General features: G+C 32.8%; 1 protein-coding gene across 2 annotated transcripts in view; it reads right to left on the bottom strand.

The window, feature by feature from the left end:
- Positions 1 to 24,158, bottom strand: part of LOC110028621 (protein ARABIDILLO 1-like) — a 48,814-nt gene that overhangs the window by 4,908 nt on the left and 19,748 nt on the right. For both annotated transcript variants that reach the window (XR_002294442.1, XM_020730540.1), the window contains exons 7-8: positions 20,927 to 21,021; positions 214 to 277 (exon numbers count right to left, since the gene is read on the bottom strand). Coding sequence is in view for 1 of the 2 variants with exons in the window: in XM_020730540.1 (XP_020586199.1) it covers positions 214 to 277; positions 20,927 to 21,021 (159 nt within the window). In the remaining variant the exon portion in view is untranslated. The remainder of the gene's footprint in view (positions 1 to 213; positions 278 to 20,926; positions 21,022 to 24,158) is intronic.

Genomic DNA, 24,158 nt, shown 5'->3' with positions numbered 1-24,158 from the left:
GAGCAATGGCATAGAGGAAACAGCTCATGTCAGGCTGAATAGGTGCATCATAAGAAAGAAATAAAATACAGCCTAAAGGTCTAAAACTAAGATAAGATCATAAAATCATCTGTTTTCAACAATTACCACAAAGCACGACAAGACGAATGTTCTTGAAAAAAGCACATCAAACAGCCATTACTTGTAAAAATAACTGCAAAAATTGAAGCTTACTTCAGCATCCGAGCGTGCCAAAGCAATAAGAGGTGCAACACCACCTTCTCGTCCAATTGCAACACTAAAACAAATATCTTCAATTTAGCAAAATTTATAGTTAAGAAAAACAAAAAAATTATTTCACGGAAGAATAGCAAACGATTACCATAACATAAAAATGAAAACTCTTTTATACACTCAAGAATATAATGCACATAAATGTATATTGTGGTAACTGAGAAACATTCGCGCTTTCTGTCCACATGAAAAGAGAAGTTCACAAGGATGCCTTGTAGAACATCTATAAGAAACCTCAAAATGAATCTAGTGAACATACAACTAGCTCTTCAGAATTATTGAGATGATAATTTCTGTAATAAGAAATCCAAAAAAAAATGTTCTTCTAAACTAAACCTTCAAATAATTTGCATACATTAAAATATTTGAACTAAAAATCCTCTAAGAGTTCAGGAATCATAAGTGATGATACAAATAGTTTTTTAAATAAAAGTTAAGGATTGTCGGTAAGTTGATAGATCAAATGTCATTAATGTTGCCAAACAGTTTGGAAATTCAGGGCTCTGTACGCTAAATTCAATTAGGAAATATGCATTGCATCTACTAAGTAAAAGCTTATTTTATTAAGAACGTTCTGCTTAGTTAAGCATATTCATTTTGAAATTGCTAGTTTACATAATCAGCTAACCATGAAAAAGCAAAAGAAATAATTCAGTAATATAAAAAAGCTTTTTAAGTCTAATATGAGAATTTTCAATCAATAATTTTAAATAGTCAAGTTTAGTCCACAAAAAAAAAAATCGTTTTACATTAAAATAAATGATTTGCAGAAAAGAACAACCTGAACAGAAATAGCATTGTAATTATAAATGATACCTAACTAAATTATGGTCACCATACAAAATCTTGCATTAAAGACAGTATTCCATTGAAATCCTATCAAATCTTTTAATATTTGTTCGTATTCATTGGGGGGGTCGAACACAGCCCCCGCCAAACTGAGCTCAAAACATTAGTAGAGACGTTCGCAAAAATTGGAAATCCTATGAAGGCGGAAATAAATTTATGCAAGAAAATGGCATCAAAGGTAGAGCCTTTGTAAGTATATTTACTAGAAAGCATTTACTCCTGATATCTATGAATAAACATAGGGATTAGAAATGTTGTCTCTTTTTAAGCTTCTTTGTATGATTTCTTGCAATGTAAGTTAATATTACTGGATTGTGACACCCAGTTGATATTATGGCTCCCAAATGAGTAAAATAAATTAGTAGATTGAAATTCATCAACAAAAAAGTTCAAGATAATGAGTAGGAACCACAACGAGTAGAGAATAGGAGCTGAATTCATCTTCAATATTGAGTGAGACAATTTCCGGTTTCAAGTTCAAAAACAATCTTCGCTTCAAATCTGAGTTATCTACATCAGCAATTACTCCCTCTTCAACAAAAGCCTTTCAGCACTACAAAACGTTATGCATCAAATCCTGCTAAATTATTTAGAGCCTACATGAGGGTCAATCATTATTGATCCTTGATTATTTAACATAAAAGCAACCAAAACTGCACAGAACTCATCATCTCAGTTAAACCATTGATCCTGATGCCAATTTTTAAAGGGATGGAACACTGATAACACAAATTGAGTCTAATAAATTAATAGATGAACACCCAAAAACACAAAAGCTTAATCCAAAGTATAAGAGACACTACTAATATGTTCAAAACTCAAATATTATTTTCACTTTTTAAGACAGGTTAAAGCTCAAGAGAATGAGTTTCACAGCTTCAGGAACCTAAAGCAATTCCTCATCACTCATAGCATCAATTATCAGCATGACAGTGTACTAAAAAAATCACTCCTTTAGAATGGATGCAAAAACCCATGAATTGAATTCAAGGAATTAAGAATGATACCTCAAGCAGAGTCCCATTAATCCAATAATAAAAGGCTATGTGAGTTTACCACACAAGTACAATATTACTTCATGAATTGAAGTGTAGTTATATCGACCAAAAAGCAAGAATACTGCCAAAAAGCCCTGAATCTCTGTTGATGAATGTACGCTACAACAAAACCTAATCACTTGCTCTAAATTTGTTTCCCTATAAAAAACACCACAAGCTCTAAATTTTTTGCTCTTTGATATTTAATGGAAATAGAGAACGGCACGTTAGTCACCAAGGGGAAAACGGAACTCCATCAATGGTTTATTACTAGACGTACCAGATTATCAAACCTAATTGAATGAAAACTCTCAAAGTTGAGCTTGCACCTACCTAGACAACATCACACTTTCAAGTTTCCTCTTCGTCCAACAAAGCAGAAATAAAAGCAGAATCTAATCATCATGGCTCTACCTGTCCAGCATCTCAAAACATACTCCACCCCATCCATCACAGATACACAACTCAAACAAATTAAGGGAAGGAAAAAAAAAAACCATAAGCTATCACTACAAATATACAAAGTTATAAGCAAAACGTTTTTTATTTTAATGTGCTTCCCAACATTCAAATGCCACCAAAGGAAAAAAAAACCTCTCGATGCCATTTCATCAGCCTATTAATTCCTGCTTTTGACCGGCATCTATATAATTATATTGACTGACATGCTGCTGCTTCCCGCAATACCCCACCCCTCAACACCAGCCACTAGAAATTCCTCTATAGCAATAGCACAAGCAAGCTCTTTGCAAACGAGACAAAGAAAGAGATGTTCATAAATTCAATAAATCTTTCTATTTTGTAAAGTTTAAAACCAATTTTTCATCATGAAGAAAATAGGCTATCACCCAAGGCAACTATGCCTTTGTTCTCAATTGGTTGATCCACCAAGAAATTTCTTCATGTTTCTAGCAACTCAATGCCACCATCCTCCATCTTCGTTCCTCTATTTCCTTGTTCTTTCTTTCACAGCCGCTGCGCAACCGCTACATCCCTGCATCTACTCCACCATTTCTCCTCCACAACCTCTCCTCTTGTTGTTGGTAACCCATCTTCATTTTTGGGGCCATTTTGACATTTTTATCTTAAAAATTTATTTTATTTTAATTTTTGCATTTCCTATTTTCTTATGAGAATTCAGTTCTCTTTATTTTGAATAAGGGTTTCAATTTAAGGCTATTTTCAAATGGTTAAGAGATCCTGAAAAAAGTATAATGGGAAATGCAAAAGATTTGAAATGGAAATATAGTATTCAAGCGCAGGTTAGAGGGAATAATAAGATTTACATTTATTCAAGCTACTAGGATCAAATGGTAAAAGAACATCCCAACATATATAAAAAGATAAAAGAAGAGATTCCTGCTATTCAAATAAAGCAATCACATCAGAATATTTAGTGCAACAACAATTTGATGATCGAGTTGATAGTGACTACCATTATGGCAATGGGCTTGGTGAAAAAGATTTTTCTTCTCCATTATTTCAAATGTCCAATAGAGGTGGACCTATAGATCAATATATCATGAATGTACAGGATGCCAACCAATGTTTAAAAAGGCAAAATTGGAAACTGGCACGTTTTTTCCCTTAGCGATGCCAAGTCGGAACAAGAGGTAAGCCTTGAAACTAGCGAATTAAAAACACTTAAAATTAAACATAATTCATAAATATGAAAAACCACAAATCTTAATTTCCAATGTTAATAGAAAATAAAATTTTGAAATAAGATTTAAACATTAAGCTTAAAGTACTCACATAGAATCAACATATGCCACACGAATCAAGATTCATAGTAGCAACATCATCATTTTCATCATATTCAAAAGAATCGTCACATGTAATAACTCTATCAGCCTTGAATTTCATATTACCATCATCTTCAAAATCTTCTTCAATCTTCAAATCTTACTTCCTATATCAATTAACATTGAATTCAATATAATTTTAAATAAAATAAAAAATTAATAATACAACCACGTTAAATTACCTTCTAAGTTTTTTAAATCTCCAAACCTACTGTGTTTCTTACTTTTAAATGATTATGGAGTAGAAGTTCCAAATTCCTATGGCCCCTTTCAATGTTAACATTGATATTTTCATTGTCATCAGCATTAAAGATTATTTCTTTATCGTCAAGTCAAATTCTTTCTAATTTTTTGGTGTTATCCATTCATCATAAAAAATACCATTTGTTTTTGTTTTTTTAACTTTAGGTGTATCTTTCAATTCATTATTAAACATAAAATAAAGAAACTTTTTCATTTGACCTATAGTCAATCAATTTCTTCTCTTTATACGCAATTGATTTAATATGCTCCAATTCGAAAGCTAAACAAGTAAAACTAAAAACTTTAACAGCAATGTTTTGACTTCAGGCATGACATCTCCAACCGATTTTCTAGAATAAAATGAAATGCAATTAATAATATATGTTTTGATAGAAAGCATAAATATAAATCATAAACTCACAGATTTAAATTACATGTAAATCAAATTTACCTAGTGAGCGCATCTAATAGCACGCTTAAGTTGCTCCAGTTCCAAACATTCTATTCTTTAAACAAAAATATTTAACTTAATCATTGGCTTTAAGATAATTATGTTTTGATAGAAAGCATAAATATAAATTATAAACTCATAGATTTAAATAACATGTAAATCAAATTTACCTAGTGAGCGCATCTAATAGCACGCTTAAGCTGCTCCAGTTCCAAACATTCTATTCTTTAAACAAAAATCTTTAACTTAATCATTGGCTTTAAGATAATTAACTTCAGAGAGTTTTATTCATGCATGCATATAAACAATCTTAGCCGCTTTATCTATATGAAATTGAGGATTCAAATAATATACAACAACATACAAACATTGATGTAGTTAACAACCCAATTTTTCGTCAATGATTTCCCATATATTTTTACAAGACACCACATTTACTCCTTAAATCTCTTGTTACTTTCTCTTTTGCTTTATTCAGAGCTTCATAAATAAATTTCATAATCGGAGTGCTCTCATTATTTAACTATTCATAAAATCTTCACAAAAGACCTCGTGGTTTTCAGAGCATAATTAACATTATGTCAAAAAGTATCATCTTCTATGATAATTTTCATCACTTATCTTTCCATTATGTTTTGCCCAAAAACTTTTATCTAAAACAAATAGAATTTGAAAGGTTATCCTAGCTCTTTAAATCTTTGCAAAATCAGATAAGTCGAAATAAAATTTGTAATTATTGGTCGAATAAGTTTCTTATCTATATGAATTTTCATTTCAAGTTTAAAACTCAAGAATAAATTTACTTATTATTTTTGTTTTGAGCAAAATAGACTTATGTTGTGACAGTTATCCTTACTCTTCAAGTATTAAATCAAGACACTAGGATCACATGGAGTCAAGTAAAGATGCTTCTTTTTCTCCATTAACATCCACCCTAAAGCCTTACAGCCCGTTTGGGGCAGTGTTTAGGGGGTGGCGCGACTAAGGAACGTGAATCTCTCTCTTCTTCAACGCGGCTGCTTATATGAATAAGCTGAAGAAAACGTGGTTGCGGGTTCGAAGCCGCGACCCGCATTTCTTCGTATACATGTGACAGGGTTGCCCCTCTCCTCTCCCACACTCCTTTCTCTAGTGTGCCTTGCCCAAACACCCCTCTCCTCTCCCGCAATCCTCATCGGGCTACCTCACGATATTTGAGCTAACTCCCCTCTTTCTCACATGCGATTCTCACGGATAGTGTAGTGTATCTCTCTCTCACTTCTCTGGATCAATTGTTGCGGGAAGTTCTCCTCTCCCTCTCCTCTCTGCTCTTCGACTCCATTTGGATATTTTAATCTGTGTGTGTTGGTTCTTCAGGTGATACTTTTTGATTGAAGTTTATCTGAGTTGTGGTTTCTTTGCGCTGTAATTCCTCTGTGTGGTGGTTCCTCTTCGTGTTGGGTAATTTATAGCTTAATTATGTTCTTGTTTTTCATTTTATAAATGTGTATGTGCCCGAGATTTTTGTGGTTTCTTCTGTGTGGTGGTTCTTCTTCGTGTTAAATAATCTTTACCCAAACTATGGTGTGGCTTTTGATTTTGCTAAAGCCTTTGTGCTCGAGAAACTGTGGGTTCTTCTGTGCGGCAGTTCCTCTTTGTGTTGGGTAATTGTTATTTTAATAGTCATTTTGTTAATTTTAGTAATCATGCTACTCATTGTTTAGTGATGTGTCTATCATAATTTGCAATGTTTTGCACTGGATATTTGCTTTCAAGTTTGAAATGTACTTGGTATGAACAGTTTTGTTGCAAATAACATTACAATAAAAGAACAAAATGGGCACTTATCAAGAGGTAGTTGTCGCACAGCTGCTTTCAAGCCGTAAAAAACAAACAGACAACCAACTTATCCGCAACAACTTTCTGTCACAATTGTTGTGCAACAACTTATTAATAAGCTGCGACTGCCCTTAACAGACCCTTAAAGACACTTGCATTATCTATAATAACATGAATAATTAAACTCGCTTTAACTTCAACAATTTGATCAAACAGTTTAAAAACCAATTGTACCTCTTTACAAAGGCAAATGCATCAACAAATTCAAAAGTATCATCTCCTAAAGATTGTTAAAAAGAAAATCTATAATACTTCTTTGTAGGGCTGTCAAAACAGCTTCTTGTTCACGAACAATTCGTGTTCGGCTTTTTAAGAAGTTCTTGTTTGATTTGTTTGTTAAGCAAACGAGCCGAACACAAACAAAGATTGACTGTTCCTGTTCGACTCGTTTTGGATCGAAAAAATAAAATAACATAATATATATATATATATATATATATATAATTTAATTGACTATAAGGCTACAGAAATCTATAATCAATTAAAAGTATTAATTAAAAAAAAAAATAAAAATATATTAATTATATTTAAATGATGTTTGAATATAAATAATAAAATTTAAATCTCACCCCAACCCTTAAAATCCTACTGCTACGTAACTAAGGTTGCAAAACGACTATTTGTTCGCGAACAACTTGTGTTGGGCTCGCTAAGCCGAACACAAACAATTTTTATGTTCGAAAAATAAACAAGCCGAACACGAATAATGATATTTTTTAATGAGCCGAATACGAGCTGAGTCCAAACTCGCTCGTGTTCAGTCTTTTACACCCCTACTTTGTCTAATATTTGACCAACCACTTGACATTATTATAACTTCTATTAATTGAAATTCTATTATCATAAAAGAGTCTTGCAACATCTAAGTATTCTCTATTTAAGGGTTCTTTTGAGAAGTCGAAAGAGGAATTATTTGAGTCATTATTTTCATTAACATCAATATTCAAAATAAATCTATTCACTGGTCACCAGGTTCTACCAAAAGAAAATAAACGACTTCCACTACTAGAATCATCACATTTGAGAACTAAAATAAAAACTAGTCCCAACCATCTCTTCTATATTTTTTTGTGTTGTTTCTTTTGAGGTGAAAAACTTTTTAAATATCCAGCACATTTATTATTGACTTCAACGGACATTTTCTCACATACTCCAACATTTTTATACGTGCAATCTAAGTGATCTTTAAATCTCTTAATACTACCAAAAATTAACTTGTCACAAATTTTACATTTCAAATAAACATATTCCTTCTTTGCACATTCTCCTGACACTTCAATTGAGTTCAAATTTCTAAATTAGATATTTTCTTCTTGCATTGTTGCCCATTCTAATTATAAATTAATAATAATAATAATAAAATGAAAAGATAATGAATATAATAGTATAACATTTATGGAATGGGAAAGTTCACATTTAGAAAAAAGACTACAAATGAAATAATAAAAAATGAAGCACGTGAAACCCTTATAATCAGACCAATACCTCATAGCTCACACTATGCCTATACAAATGAATGAACAAATAATGACATACATAAATTCAATCCCAATGAGTTTAATAAGACTAACGATGATGATGATAAACAAACCTAATTAAATAAATTTACTAAATTTGACTATTGTAGATCACACAAACAGCCAAACAAGACCCAAAATATCTTATGCTTCTTTACAAAAGTTTCAATTCTTATCACAAATGAAAGTTTTGCATCATTATGATAAACACCAAGGTTATTTATGTTGTAAGATAGATATTTGTAAGAAAGTATCAATATCATGCCAAAAAACAAAGAAATTTGAAATGAAGAACGTGTAGAGAAAGCTATAGCAAAAGGATTGGTTAATGAAACCTTTACTGTACTTATTTCAAGCTGTTAAAAATAATCCTTATCAAGATATCATCTAATTTATTACTTTAAAGAATCATTGAACAAAATAAAATTTGATTAAGTTATTGATAAACTCAATCCAGACATTAAACCCTAACTTGACCATTTTAGTGAGCTTAACGTGAAAGATGCAATTGCAGATAAAAGAAGGTTTTTATAGATGTGTAAAATAATGACTTCATAGAAGTATGGGATCAACACTCACACCATTTAAACGGACAAGATCATAATAGTTCATTAAATAGATGATTAGAACGAAACAAGAATGTCTTCATTAAAATATTAAGAAATCATTACCAATACCCTAAATCATTAAAAAAAATTATATTTAATCATCAAACCTCAAAGGCTCAAGGGAAGAACAAGAAGAAGAGGAAGACTCCGTTCGGAGGAGAAGAAGATTGCGTTCAATAGAATCCCTTTGGCAGTCAACGCTACAAGGCTTCGCAAAAGGGCTCAAGACGCGACTTTGAAGCTCGACAGAGAGACCAGCCAAAGCTGGGACACATGAACATGCTTGAGATGACCCTCAATAGAAAACAAAGAGGCGAAGTGAGAGTTGTGATGTTCGAACAGCTTGAGACGATGCTCGACAAAGAACAAATAATAACTCACATGATAGCTGCTGTGCCATAAGAGTATGGGTGTATATTATATAATGCATAATATTATATTAATTCTACTAATAATATAAATATATAATTTTATTTTATTTAAAAAATGAGGTAGCTGCCTAAAATGTCAGAGATAATGTTCCTTGAGGCATATTGCAAGAAAATGTAAGCTTCTTCTGCACCGGTGAGACTTGAGCCTCAAGGTACTACTCTTCTCATGCCTCAAAGTGCACGCCTCAAATGTTTTGTAATCATTGATGCCAACAATGTTGACATGTGGGAAACTAGTGGCTTATCAAATGTCCCCACAAAATTCAAGAGAGGCCAACAAGTGTTTACGTGAATATTGAAAGAATCTTCATTAAGAATACTATTACGCTTAGGGCATGACTGGCAACTTTAAGCATAATCTTGCCAAACGATCATTTTGGACAAAATAAATCCTCAGATGCTATAAATAAGGATTCTGCAGACTTTGGTTGTAAATCCCGTAAATCCTAAACCCTACGAATCAGTGGATTTAACTTCGCGTGGCTTGGCTTTTAACTTTTCTGGTTTCCAACTGTCTCCAACGACCATAAAAAATTCTTAAATCCTTGTGGAAATTGCAAAAAATTTCTATTGGATTTACAAGATCTAGTAAATTCATTGCTAGACAAATTTCTGGATTTAGCCGGTTCAGGATTCAGTAAATCCGGATTTATGGGATTCACTAAATCCTAATACCTTAAATCTCAATTGTTGTCAGACACACCTTTATACGAAAAATTCCCTATCATATATCAACATGTTTTGCTCTCTGTGCCCATGATCAAACCCTTAAATAAGGAACGTGCAGATCCTAAGTGGCTTCCCATTGATCCAATGACAACGAATCCATAGACGAAAATTCAAACAAGCATTTTTTTGGGACGGTTCATAACTCGAGGATTCAACAAGCACATTCATGGAGGCCCTTGGAAGCAGTCACTCAAGATTGAAATGCAATAATTCAAGTCCTCGAATAAGTGTCTGTTTGAGGCAGCTTATTGGGCGCAATGGCGGTTTGAAAACGCCACAATGGCGTTTGGAAAGAAAGTTCTCACGAGCGTTCTCGTACCGTTGATACGCAGTATTAGAGAAAATATGCAAACTTTCACAAGCTCGTCCTGTGTTTAGTTCGTGTTAGGGTGAAAAAGACTTCTCGTGACCCCTCTTTGGTCCCCCTCGCCCTCGCCTTCAACCACCTCTTCTCTCCCTCGCCCTCGCCCTCGCCTTCAGCCCCCTCTTCTCTCCCTCGCCCTCGCCCTCCTAACGAAACCCTAGTTTCCCGCTTGGTATGCACCATTGTTTTCGACCCTTCTCTGATTTTGCTAGATCTGGTTCGACCATTCACTTGTATCTCGTTGCATCTTTGTTTGGATGCACTATTGTTGGTTTCGGAGGTTATAACAGTTTTTATGGAATTTTGGATTGGTGATTTTGCTAGATCTTAAATTTAGAGGCAATTTTTGTTTGGATGTTTTCGATCCTTCTCTGATTTTGCTAGATCTGAAATTTGTATGCAGTTTTTTTTTCACTTATGCTTTCGACCCTTCTCTAATTTTGCTAGATCTGAAATTTGGATGCAATTTTTGTTCAATTGTGCTTTCGACCCTTCTCTGATTTTGCTAAATCTGCAATGTGGATGTAATTTTTGCAAAATGCTTGTGGCATGAATTCATGTATACTTCTCGTTGCGGTTTCTATAGAATTGGTGCAATTACCATTGTGTTAGAATAATCCTATACATGGAATAGCATATATCATTTTTAAAATTTGAGCGCTTTGTATGTTAATATGAAGGTTTAGGCATTAGACATATCGATACATAAGAATATGGTGGCAAGCCATACAAGGATAAAAGTTTTGGTGTAGCAAGAGAATGAAGCCTCATAGCAGTGAGAGACAGTTCTACGGTTGTCGCAGGAGTGTTTCAGGTCGTTGCAGTTTCTTCCGATGAGCCAAAACTTCCACATGTTACACTGCCAGCAGTGATGGAAATCCGATGTTTTCCCAGGTTGATAGTGCAGCTAAAGACAGACGTAGCCAGAGTTTCAAATCAAATATTTTAATATTTCTCATTATAGTTGTACTTGTCTTTATCCTTTTTTTTATCTTTTCTGATACTAACGAGAGTGTGAGAACTGTAAGTCATCTTTTGGAACTCGTATGTGATGATTTTATGTTTCTGTACTATATGCTTATGTACTACCAATAAGCTATTCTGAATAAGCTGCCCTAAACAGTTTTACCAGACAGGGGCAGCAAGGTCATTTATACAGTCATAACTACCAATAAGTTATTCTGAATAAGTTGCTCCAAACAGCAAGCAAAATTATTTTGATAATCTGATAAGATTATCAGATTATCAAAATAATATGTTTATTAGCAGATTATAAATAATCAACAGCTGCCCCAAACAGACCTTAAATTTGAATGACATCTAAAATTTAAATTTAGTTTTAGGGTTAAATTATTTGAAGGAATATTTATGAAAAATTATCGTAATTATAACATGTTGAGGGTTATTTAAAGGTACAAATTAATAAAAAAAGGGCTTTAATTTAGTTCAGAATTTATTTTTTAGTTCTTGAAGCGAAATCGAGAAATACAAGTAGACTTATCAATCAACAAGCCATAGTTTATTGTGGAGTCCTCCCAATACAAATATTCAAGCTTCTTTGAAGGTTTGGGGCTCTGGTTCTTTCTCAATTTTATGATTTTCCCTATTTTCCTCTAGTTTTCATGGAAACTCACCACCCACCCCCTCGCCTGGGATGGCAAGTCTAGCTTGGATCTTTCCGTTGACAGTCCTTGTATAAGGCAACTATTAGGGAATTTTGGCATATGATTGTCATTCCAACAATAAAGGTAACTACGAGATGGTTCTTTTCCTGTCGATTTAGAGAGTTTTGGTAGCGGCCAAAGGCATTTACACCATGACCATATCAGAAATTTTTCCCTAGGTAATTTAAACAATTACTTGTTATATTCTTTTTTAAATCTATATACTCTGCTGATTGTGATCTTTTAAAAATTACTTACATGATGAATTCAATTTGGGGATATCATACCTTAATTGCAAATGTTTGCAATCAAAGTATTGGTCTTACACGGTCGTCATCAAGGTGCTAGTGAAATTGAAGCACTTATAATCACTTTTATACCGAAGAAAAGAAATCAATTAATTACTTTTAAGGATGATCTAATTGCAATATATAATGCACAATAGAAAATTTAAAGAAGACATTTTTAGAAAAATCAAAGTATTGGTCTTACACGGTCGTCATCAAGGTGTTAGTGAAATTGAAGCACTTATAATCACTTTTATATCGAAGAAAAGAAATAAATTAATTACTTTTAAGGATGAGCTAATTGCAATATATTATGCAGAATAGAAAATTTAAAGAAGACATTTTTAGAAAAACGATAAAGTTCATTTAGTTAAAAAGATGTGCTATCAAATAATGAATAGTTTGTACAAAATTTAAATTATACCAACATCACAATTACAAGAGAAAAATAACAATGTTGATTTCTTTGACAAAGGAAAGAACAAGACTACCACAGTCAATAATAGACTAAAAAAGAAAAAAATAGTAACACTTAAAATACTAGAAATTAAAATTGTCAATATAGTCATTATTTAAAAATTTAATTAATATTTTTATTATTTTTATTACTTAGAAAAGAGGAGGAAAATTAAGATAACATTATTAGTACTTGGGATGAAGGAGAAGATAAAGCAGTTAACTATAATGAGAATTCTAATGAAGTCATTCTGTGCAGAGGAGATTTTAAAATTCATAAATAATAACCTTGAATTATTTATTTATGCTGAATTGTAAGTCAATATATTTTTATTTTATTTATGGGTGTACATTGCCTTGTACAACTTTAATGTTTTATTTAGACTTATTATGATCTTCCTTTGACATCCTGCATCGATGTTAACATTTTATTTATTATTTCATATTTTTTATTAATTTAATAGTTAGCTCTTCAGGCCTAAGAGTATCTATGGGACAACTGCAATTTTTTGAAGAGGAAGTTGTGAAGTTGTTGCAGAAGAAACTGCTGTTCAAAAAGCAGCGGTGGCTATTATAATTTTTTTTTTAATTTTAAAAGTCAAACAGTAGCTTTCTGACAATCACCGCACCTAGCCAGTTTAGGTTGTAAAACGCAACTTTTCCCACAACAACCTCTTAAGAAAACAGACAAAAATTCAACTTTGCAATTGGATATGCGGTGCGGTGTGGACTGCACCACACCTCTACCGCCGCCCTAAATGGGCCCCAAGTCTCAAAGCATCAAAAGGCTCACATAAAGAAACATAGTTATGCAAGTGCTCATGACAAAATAAAAATGATAACATAGTAGCAGGTGTATTTCAAAACCAGATGAAAAATCTCAATTTCAATTCTCACTTTTCCAACCCAGCACACACATACAAACTCGAAATACAATAAAAGGGGAAAAAAGGCAACAACATATAAGGTTTCACCATGAATGCATGGATACATTTCAACCATGCCTCTCAACTACCTCTCCTAAGCCCCCATGTCCTATCGTCACCATTCTCACTCTCATCCCCAATAATATCATAAATTAATGTATTCATCTAACTATACTATCCTCACTTTCCCAACTACTTGTTTGACCTTTATATTGATTCATGTTAGTATCCCATATTAATGGTACAAGAAGCCAAAGCTCTTTAGATAGTTACCAGCTGAAATAGAACTACCAAACCAAATCTAAAACCACCATACAATGAATGTAAGAAGAAACCGAAGTTTTGAAAGAATTATTGTCAAATAACAAATGTCCTACATCTTCGGTTTATGTTGCTAGAGACCTAGTAAGATTTCTCCCTCTCATCTATCCATCACCACTACCTTCCTTTATTTATTTCTCCCTAAACACATCAGCCATTGCCTTCATCTTTTTCTCTCACTCACTTAGTTCTACTTATCTACCCGACCAATGTTTCTTTTCTCCACCATTAAGCCAATGTTGTTACTCACAATATTTTCACAATTCTAAGCCCAGACATTTGTATCATACAAAGCTCACTTTATCTATCTTTATTCTCTTTCCACGATGAAGCATACACATTCAAGCAGCCAAAAGAGAAAGGTTTGAAAGTTAAAGAAATTGATATGGTACTTATCCAAATCCTACAATACCAATCTCATTTCAGCAACTTTATTTATATTTCTGTAATCTTAGTTGTGGCGGGAATGAGGTGTTCAATTTTTTAAGTCCTGGTCCCATCAAATGCACTTCTAGTTGATTCTATCGCTTATCCAAACTAATTTCGCAATGCCTTTTCTTCAAATGAGTGCTTCCTTTGCAGGCTTCTTTATAAGAAATATTAGATTTAACTTATCTTAAAATAATTAGGTTTTTTTCACACTTTGTTGTTAGATTTACAACTTCCAAGTTTATTTGGTCTTCCTACAATAATATAAAGATTCCTCTATTTAAAGATCCCTTATACACGAAGTTTTCATTATAAATGATTGTGATGATATGAAATTATTTATTGTCCAACTCTAGACTCCAAGCTTTCTCCTTTCTTCCTTATCTTCTTTTTCCACTCCATCTCTTCTTTAAATTGCCCCTCTACATCATTTTGACATCATAGCCACCAATCCCCTATCATGTATTGTCTATTGACTTCTAATTCATAATGAGTCTCAACAATTATATGCAACTATTTGCAACAACACTCCTCATATGACTATTATTTGATGTTTGCAACAAGTTAAGGACCCTCCACAGCCAAAGCAACAAACTGAAACTACCTACACCTAATGTCATTCATCATGTACATTCTACAACCTATTGTACCCAAACACAACTCACCTTCCAATTGTGCGTCTTTATAGCAAATTTTTTCACTTACCACAAACTTCGGTCATGTTAAGCATAGAAGAATCACATCTGAAGTTGCGAACTCCCACTGAAGCCTCCACCCATTACTCTTGCAACCTACATCATCAATCTTGTTACATTCTATGACCAATAGCAACCAAACACAACTAGCCTCCAATCACATCTTATTGCAAGCTACTTAAACCGTTACAATGTTCGCTCACATCAACTCTTAATTCATACCGCACACCACAATAATGATGGCCAACCTTCAAATGCATGTTGCTACCTTCACTCAAAATTACATGTTCATCTACAAATATCATTTGTTCCCGCCAATTTTAAATACTATACCAGATCCTCATTGTTTCCTCTAAGGTTTCAATTTCTTGTCCCTTCATCGTTCCCAATAGCCAACTATTGCTTATGATTGGTTCTTATTTAATGCCCCACTATCATAGAGGCCATATACGTACTATTGTTCCAGCAATCACTTCCCACATCACCCCATATTCCAAGCCTATCATTATGATATATCACATATAACTAATTGCATGTAACACAATCAAACTCCTCGCCCGATCGCATCCCAATCCACTAGGCTCATTTCCTGCTCACCAAGTAGCACCAAAAACACCTCTAGCTTTGAATTAATCTCCTACTATTAACTTGCAAGTGAAACGTCCCAACCACAATGTATAATTACAATCCAATGCTCAACACTTGCCTATGGAGTCTCACCACTTGAACCGCATCATCATCCTATTTTGCACCAGATAACACAAATGTCTTACAAATCCACGGCCTTGTAGTTGCCGCCTCCATAGTCTTGCACATGCAACCTCACCTTGCCCCCACATACCTCATGAATGCACCTATGACTTCACGCATAGTTCCACCACTAATAGTTTTACTGGCAAGCGCTTCTATCAAACTATTTTCCACCATGTAAATGGCTCAAAAGTGTCTTAAATAAGAAAGAATTTTTTAGAGTTTTGATATCCTTCTAAAAAGTTTGCATTGTTGCAATAATCAACATAGTTCTCAAATCTCACAAATTTATGACTCATTACCATTATGATAAAATTTCCAAGATTAGTTTAGAGATTATCACAAAGAGCAACAGCAACTGTGATGATTATCATTATCATATACATGTAAATTCACATTATTTAAGTTCAATAATAGATCTCCTTGACATTGAAGCTCATATCAGACTAATATACATGCAAATTTATGACTTATAATAATGACACAGGTATTATCATACTCAACTTTAATAATTTACATAATCTGACTGTGAACCATATCATGGTTTACATAAACATAATCAATATTGGTCACAACTTCAATAAAGCCAGCAAAAAGCTTAAGGTTAAATGAAAGAGAGTTCGATAAACTCAGCGTTATGAGCAAAAGAAAACATATTTGTGGCACTCTGCAATTTGTGCATGCAACATAATAGTTCCTTCCACGAGCAACACCCGACAACAGATGAATATCCATAAGTAGGTGATAACAATAAATGTGAAGTTAAAGAAAAGGGACTACAAGTGTACTTCAGTCTAACCTTGAGACCCCATTTTTTTTTTTTATAGTGAATGGTAATGAGTCCAATATTATGTACCAGTATGTACCATTTATGAAGACTATTACTGCTAATGAGATGGTTTATACTGCACCATAGAATGACCTACCTCTTCCATGATGTGCTACCAAGAAACCATTTCATTTAATCCAGTCCTAAAATAATTCTCAACTATTAGCATTTATCTTATTCCATGCATGTATTTTTTATCATGCACATCTATATAATCCCAGAAGGCCTCATAAAAGTTGCATGTGGCCCAATTCCCGCAACTTGATTGTGGTCTTCAGCAACCATCTTTCAAGAGAAGGTTCTCCCAATTCTGTGTGAATTGGATGGTATTTCTGATTTGTCATTGCATTTGTAGATTACTATTTGTTTAGATTATTTTTATAGTATTGCAAATGTTTCCTCTTTATAGGTATCCTTTATACCCAAAAATTATTGATGATTGTAACGAAATGAAATCACTTTGTCTCAACCCCTAGCCTCTAATTTTCTCCTTTCAACCTCTCTCATCTTTCTCCCACTCTCTCTTCACATGTAGTGGTTGATTCTCATTCAATTCTCTTGAAGGGAGGTTGCTGAAGACCACAATCAGGCGGAGGAATTGGCTCACATGCATTTTTATAATATTGCAAATGCTTCCTCTTTACAGGTATCGTTTATACTCTAAAACTATTGATGATTTTAATGAAATGAAATCACTTCCTTTCAAAACCTAGTCTCCAATTTTGCACCTTTCAACCACCCTCTTCTTCCTCCCACTCTCTCTTCACAAGTAATGGTTGATTCTCATTCAATGGCCGCTTCCCTGAATGATTTCCTCTGATCCCAACGGCACCACATGAGCTTATGATTATGTGTATCTGACACGTTCAATAACATAATTTAATCAAGTACTAAACTTCGAGCATTACTGAACAAGTCATCTCCTTGTTCGAGTGTAAGTCTCCCTTATATATTGCTTCTTTCATTTGGTTGAACCTGTGCTTCAATCTAATTGTCTAATTACTTTCTTTAGGATGAAATTTCAGGAGTTCGTGCGTCCTTCATAATTCTTAAATTTTAGTAGTTATTTCTATTAAAAGACAGACATTACATGGATTGGATATTTTTAAACTTTACATCAAAAGTTGTAAATAAATGCTTTAGCATTAATAATTTGTTTTCCTGTGAAAGTTCAAACTAGGTACCATCGGTTAATCATATTAAATATGCCTTGCATGCAAGGTGTGCATTATAAATCATACAAAAACAACAACAAAAAAGAACAAGTCTTTATCCCACTAAGTAGGGTCGGCTACATGAATCCTTTTCTCCATTGCGACCTATAGAGTGGCGTATTTTTATTAATTGTAATAAATTAAGATCATTTTTTATACAATATGCCCTAGTTCTTTCATAATTACCTCTGGCTTTCATAACATAAGTCGAATCTAAAACATCTACTCTCCTAACCAGATCATAAGATGATCAGCGTTTAATGTGACCAAACCATCTAAGACGACTCTCTCTAGTCTTGTCTGCTACTGGAACTACACCAACCCTTTCACGGATACATTGCTCCGCATTTTATCTCTCGAGTGTCAAGCCACTCATCCACCTAAGCATTCTCATCTCAGCAACACTTAGTTTTATGATTTTCTTTTAAAGGCCAATATTCCGCATCATAAAACATTGCAAGTCTCATCATTATCTTATAAAATTTTCCTTTAAATCTAAGCGGTACGTTTCTATCACACAATAGGCCCGATGCATACCTCCACTTCAACCAACCAACTAGAATTCTACTAACAACATCCACATCTATATTACCATCACTTTGAACAATAGAGCTGAAATATCTAAAATGTTCACACCTTTTAATGACTTGATCACCCATAGTTCCATCTCTACCACTAGATCTATTACTATAAAAATTACATTCCATGCCTTCAGTTTTAGATCTACTCAAGCAAAGACCTTTAAACTCTAACGCGGACCTACATAATTCAAGTTTTCCCTTTTTTTCTCTAGTCTTATCTAAAAGAAGGATATGATCAGCGAAAAGTATACACCAAGGTACATCATCCCGTAAATGTCCAGTAAGACCACCCAAACCTAAAGCAAAAAAAATATGGGTTTAAAGTTGATCCCTGATGTAATCCAACTAAAATAAGAAATATTTGGTCAATCCTTCTTCTATTTGAATATAAGTAACAACACTAGCATACATATCTTTAATGACTTGAATATAAGTACTTGAATATAAGTCATATTTAACACCTTTCTTTTTTAGAACTCTCCAAAGAACTTCTCTTGAAATCTTACCGTAAGTTTTTTCTAGATCAATAAAAATAATATGTAGATCAACCTTACTCTCTTTGTCCCTCTCCATCAAGCCTTTCAATAAATGAATAGCTTTCATAATAGACTTGTCTGAAATAAGTCCAAACTGATTAAGAAAAATCTTTGTATAATCATGAACCCTAAAAAACTCTACATCAATTATGCATAATAACAATCATCCTAAAAAACCTGTAAACCTAATTTAATAAATTTTGTAGTTTCTTGTTTACGCTACTTATGTTATAGCTATTTCAATTATGAAAAAATTACTTTCAATTCATTACAATAAAAAACAAGATCAATAACTTATCTCTATTTTTAAATATAGCAAAAATCAAAACAATAAAGATTTATGAAAGATGATCAAATAGGGAATAAAGCCTTACATTTGTCAGCACTTGGGGTTTCAATATTTAACAAGGGATTAATGATGCTTTCGTGAAGATAGAATCCAGTGAATGCGAGGTAGTGATTCCCAAGTAGATGTATCAATAAATTTTATATCGAGTCAATTAACAGAGGGTTTTCACTTCATCAACTAATCAAATAGCACAATCACCTTAAAAAAAAAAGTAAAAATAAAAAATATAAGCTTTTAAATATTAAGCATTATGCTTAATTATTTGCAACTAGCAAAAGGACAATAAAAGCATAATATAGCTAAATACAATAGATTTAAGAGATTCCAACAAATTTCAATTTACATTAGCATATAACTAATCGTAAAAATACACAAATTTCATATTTACGGAGAAATTAGGACATCAAGAACTCATATGACAAACATACATAAAAAGAAATACATATGTACACACACACAATATATATATATATATATGCCAATACTATTCAAAGAGTATTATCGTCTAAAAAGTGCTAGAAATCCTTAGCAAAAAAAAAAGAGTCATTAGGGATGTCAATTTAGATCAGCAGGTCGGGTTCGGGTCCGACCCATAAATGACCCAACCTTAATAGGGTCAACCTAAACTGTACCCAAATAATAAACAGGTCAAAAACTAAGACCCAAGCCCAACCTGAACCTGAGCTTGACCCGCTAACACGAACCTGACCCGAAATTTCGTGCTTACTCGTGTCATGTTTAGTTTTTTGGGTTCAACCGAACCCGATCCGAATAATAAACGGGTCGAATTCTCTGGCTTGGACCTGATTCAAAAAATATTTGGGTCAACCCTAATCCAGATTTTTCAAGTCGAGTTCAAGACTGGTTGGCTTGTCGGGTCAAATTTTGACACCCCTGGATGTCGTATGAAATTTTTTTTATGGTATCCAAGAGTATACAAGTGTCATCAATTGGAGATAACCAACTAGAAGTCTATGACTCAAGTGAGCTGTAATTAATATTGTATATCTGACAAAGAACGGTATTAATGCCCATTGTAAATCATGAGATATAGATGAGATGATATTGGAAAAAAAATATGCATAAAGAAATGTCAATTCACACCACACAAAAGAAAAAATCAATTTAAATAATAAGAAAAAGAAATAAAATACGGAGTAACATATTTTATCTTTAAACAAAAAAGCTTAAAATTCACAAGTTTCTACTTACATTCAGAAATTTATTTATTTAAGCTTTTAATAACAAATCATTAAACAACTCAAAAAAAAATCCAATAACAAAAAGCCGCTGCCCAAGACAAATTCTTTTAAATGAATTACTAGAATTATATATATTTTTTGAAATGTACAAAATGCGTCTACATGTATGTGAGATACTTATTCTAGTTTGGACATAATTAAACACTAGTAATTGATACCTAGAACATAACCTAAACTTTATGGTTGGAAGATAAATCTTAATAAACTACAGCATGACCTTTAAATTTTGAAGTGCAGCCATCAAGCCATAGTTTCAAAGCATTTAAGAGAAGCTCCGGTTAAGAACACAAAAATGTGAGTTCCAATTATTGATGATTCCAGGTTATTTATGAATGCCAAGAGCTTGTCAACTTTACACAAGCATGATGAAATCAGAAACAAGGAATAACAAGATTGATCATCATTCAGAATCATAGGGTGGAAAAGCAGCAGTTAGCATTACCTATTGGCTTCTGACACTGACAATCCCCACAAAGCTCCAGCAGCCCTTTCTTGTAGGCCATGAGAGGCATTTGCACAGGCATTGGCAAGGGTAACCTGAATAATAAAAGCAAAATAGAAGAGTGTTGCTTAAAGAAATAAAAGGTTTCATCAAGGAGAATGACGGAAATTCTTCAAGTGAAAATAAGCACTCCCATGGCCTTAATAAGAAAAAGAAATGATGCTTAATTGGAAGTGATGAATAGGTCAACAAAATGGTCTTCCAACCCCCAAAAAAGCATTAAACTCATAGTACTCGGTCTTTTGCTTTAAGTACATATGCCAAACAACAGATAAAAACCCAAAAAGAAAAGATTAGTTTAAGCTCAAAAATAAGTATGATAGATAATAACATTAATCTAGTTCAGCCTGTTATTGAAAGCTCCTACAAGCAAGAGCAGATGGAAGCACTGCTGCTAGAAATGTGCATATAGATGACTTAGCGATAAAGAACTAGTTTTAAAAATCAGATAGACTCAAAAATAAAAGAGGATAGATCCATATAAGACAAATAAAAGAATAACATACAGGAATTCCAATATTATTGTATGCATGAAAGAAGAGCAAGAACGTATTATAAGGCTCCACATAGAATCTACAGGTTCATTGCGGAGATAAAGAGCAGCATTCATTACGTCCCGATGTGTGGAATGCCTTGTCATTTCAATAATACAGTAAGGTAAATAAAATTTTAGCATTTTCAAGGCTAAAAACATGACAAAAGATGACCAAGTCAAAACTAAGCTTCAATTGAATCTACAGAAACGTACTTAAATTTAACTGGCACAATGTTTCATTGAAAAAAGATTAACTACCAACGAGCTTGTAGCAAAGCAGTTTAGGCATCTGTTTATTATGGTGAAATTTAAAAAGAGCACTTCAATTATTACATATCCAGCTGATCCTCATATTTCCATAAGAAGTTTTGCGCATTCCGAATATTGAGATATGTCCATTTTTAAACAAGGTAAAAGAGATCACCTTTTCATTGAAAGATCACTAAAACCAGGATAAATAAGCAGGTATCAAAAAATGGCTACTTCACACTAGTGATAAATAAGCAGAACTAACCTCCAGCGTAACTATTTTAAATAAGAGATCCTAGCCATCCTTATTCTCATCCAAAATCTAGATTAACTACCAACAAGATTAACTGGCACAATGGTTCATTGAAAAAAGATTAACTACCAAAGACATTGTAGCAAAGCAGTTTAGGCATCTGTTTATTATGGTGAAATTTAAAAAGAGCACTTCATTTATTACATATCCAGCTGATCCTCGTACTTCCATAAGAAGTTTTGCGTACTCCGAAATATTTAGATATGTCAATTTTTAAACAAGGTAAAAGAGATCACCTTTCCATTGAAAGATCACTAAAACCAGGATGGATAAGCAGGTATCACACACAATGGCTACTTCACACTAGTGATAAATAAGCAGAACAAACCTCCTGCATAACCATTTTAAATAAGAGATCCTAGTCATCCTTATTCTCATCCAAAATCTAGATATGCCACTGCCACATCTCAAGGAACCCCCTTCCAGCCTCCATTCCAATTGGCAAGCCCGCTGAAATGTGAGCGATGTAGGGCTTATATCATTATCTTAAAATATTCTACTCCAGCAACTAATATCATTTTTGTCACTTCTCTTACTGCATCTGCCTTCTATTGTAGCCCGATAAGGTTCTTCTACAGCATCTGCATGCTTCCACCACCATGCCTCCATTTGTGAATGCAGAATTTTTCAAATATTTACTCTTATATTGCGAACTATGTGGAACTTACACTCTGTTTCCACTTTACTGTGATCAAGGGAGTTGTGATCCTTTCCTTCTTCTATTGTGAGAATGCAGGAATCTTGGCTTCTTTTCAAATTCTAAGGTAATAAAACGCGGGAATTGCCTTGTAGCTATCATGGCTGATCTTTTTGTGAATCATTGCACTATCATGAATTTTAAATTTTTGATTTCTTTCAATAAAACGCAGGAATTGCATTTAATTTATTTCAATAGTTGTTTAATACTTTGACTGATATTTAGCTCAAATTCAACATAATCTGGTTTTCAACAAATGCACAAGTGTATTGATTTCAATCTGTTGTGTCACTTTCTTAGTCCTAAATTTATATTCATTATATCTAGTAAAGAGCTATTGAATTTTCATTTCTATCAATTCTCAACATATTTTTTATTGTAATTAAAAGTAACAAGCAATTGTTAAAATTAATGTGACCCACGAAGTTTTGAATTCATGTTGCATACTTTTGTGCATTCCATAGTAGGTCAGCTTTAAAAAAATCAAAATCCTAAGGCATCCTGCATAAGCTTGATATCAAGAGTTTTTAAAATGACTCGTAAGGTCTTCTAAATGCAGGATATAATATCAAAGTGACTTAGTGGCAAAATTAAACATTGATATTAAGTAAAATCTAGAAAACTATGATTCAATGCAATTTTAATGAGACTAATATGAGGTTAATAAAGATATATTGCATTTGATATGAGGTAATTTTGAGATGTTTTCAAATTAAATAAATATTTTAGAAGAAATATTTGAAAGATATATGGTTAATTCCTACAGAGTTGAATTTTTAAATAGTTGAACTCGATCAACTAATTTGGCAAGCAATATTCATTTTTCATTAATAATAAAGATACTTTATATAGTCAATTTAAAGAGTTAAACAAGGTGATTATAATGTATTTGAAAATTTTATAAGATTAAAAGATTTAGTAGCAAAATATTATTTATTTATAGATTACAATATTATCAATAAAAGTTTTATTTAAAATTTTAGGCAGAAAATTAAAGATGAACTAAGTTATGAGTTGGCAAAAAACAGTAAATGAGGACACATAAAAGCTTTACTTCTTGAGAAAAGATCATAATTATCTTCCTGTTAAGACCATTATAATGTTGGATTTTTTTTTAGGAAAAATAATTAGCGTCATATCTAAAGCCTGATAAGCAAACACAAATACAAGAATCATCTATACTTAGATTTGATATTATTAGCAAACATGTAATTCATTAATATTATTTATATGATGAAATCAATATAGAAAAAATATTGAAAAAAACCTAAAAATGATTTTATTCAACAGGAATTTGCATCAGAGTTATAGTAGAATATATTCATGAACTATACCCTATACTGGAGCACAAAAGTCTAAATCCAAAATTGAAAGTAAT

This window comes from Phalaenopsis equestris, unplaced genomic scaffold (genome assembly GCF_001263595.1).
Source record: "Phalaenopsis equestris unplaced genomic scaffold, ASM126359v1 Scaffold000517, whole genome shotgun sequence".
In the NCBI taxonomy this organism is placed as follows: domain Eukaryota; kingdom Viridiplantae; phylum Streptophyta; class Magnoliopsida; order Asparagales; family Orchidaceae; genus Phalaenopsis; species Phalaenopsis equestris.
The sequence above is the reverse complement of the archived record's forward strand: the minus strand, read 5'-3'. Positions and strand labels throughout refer to the sequence as shown.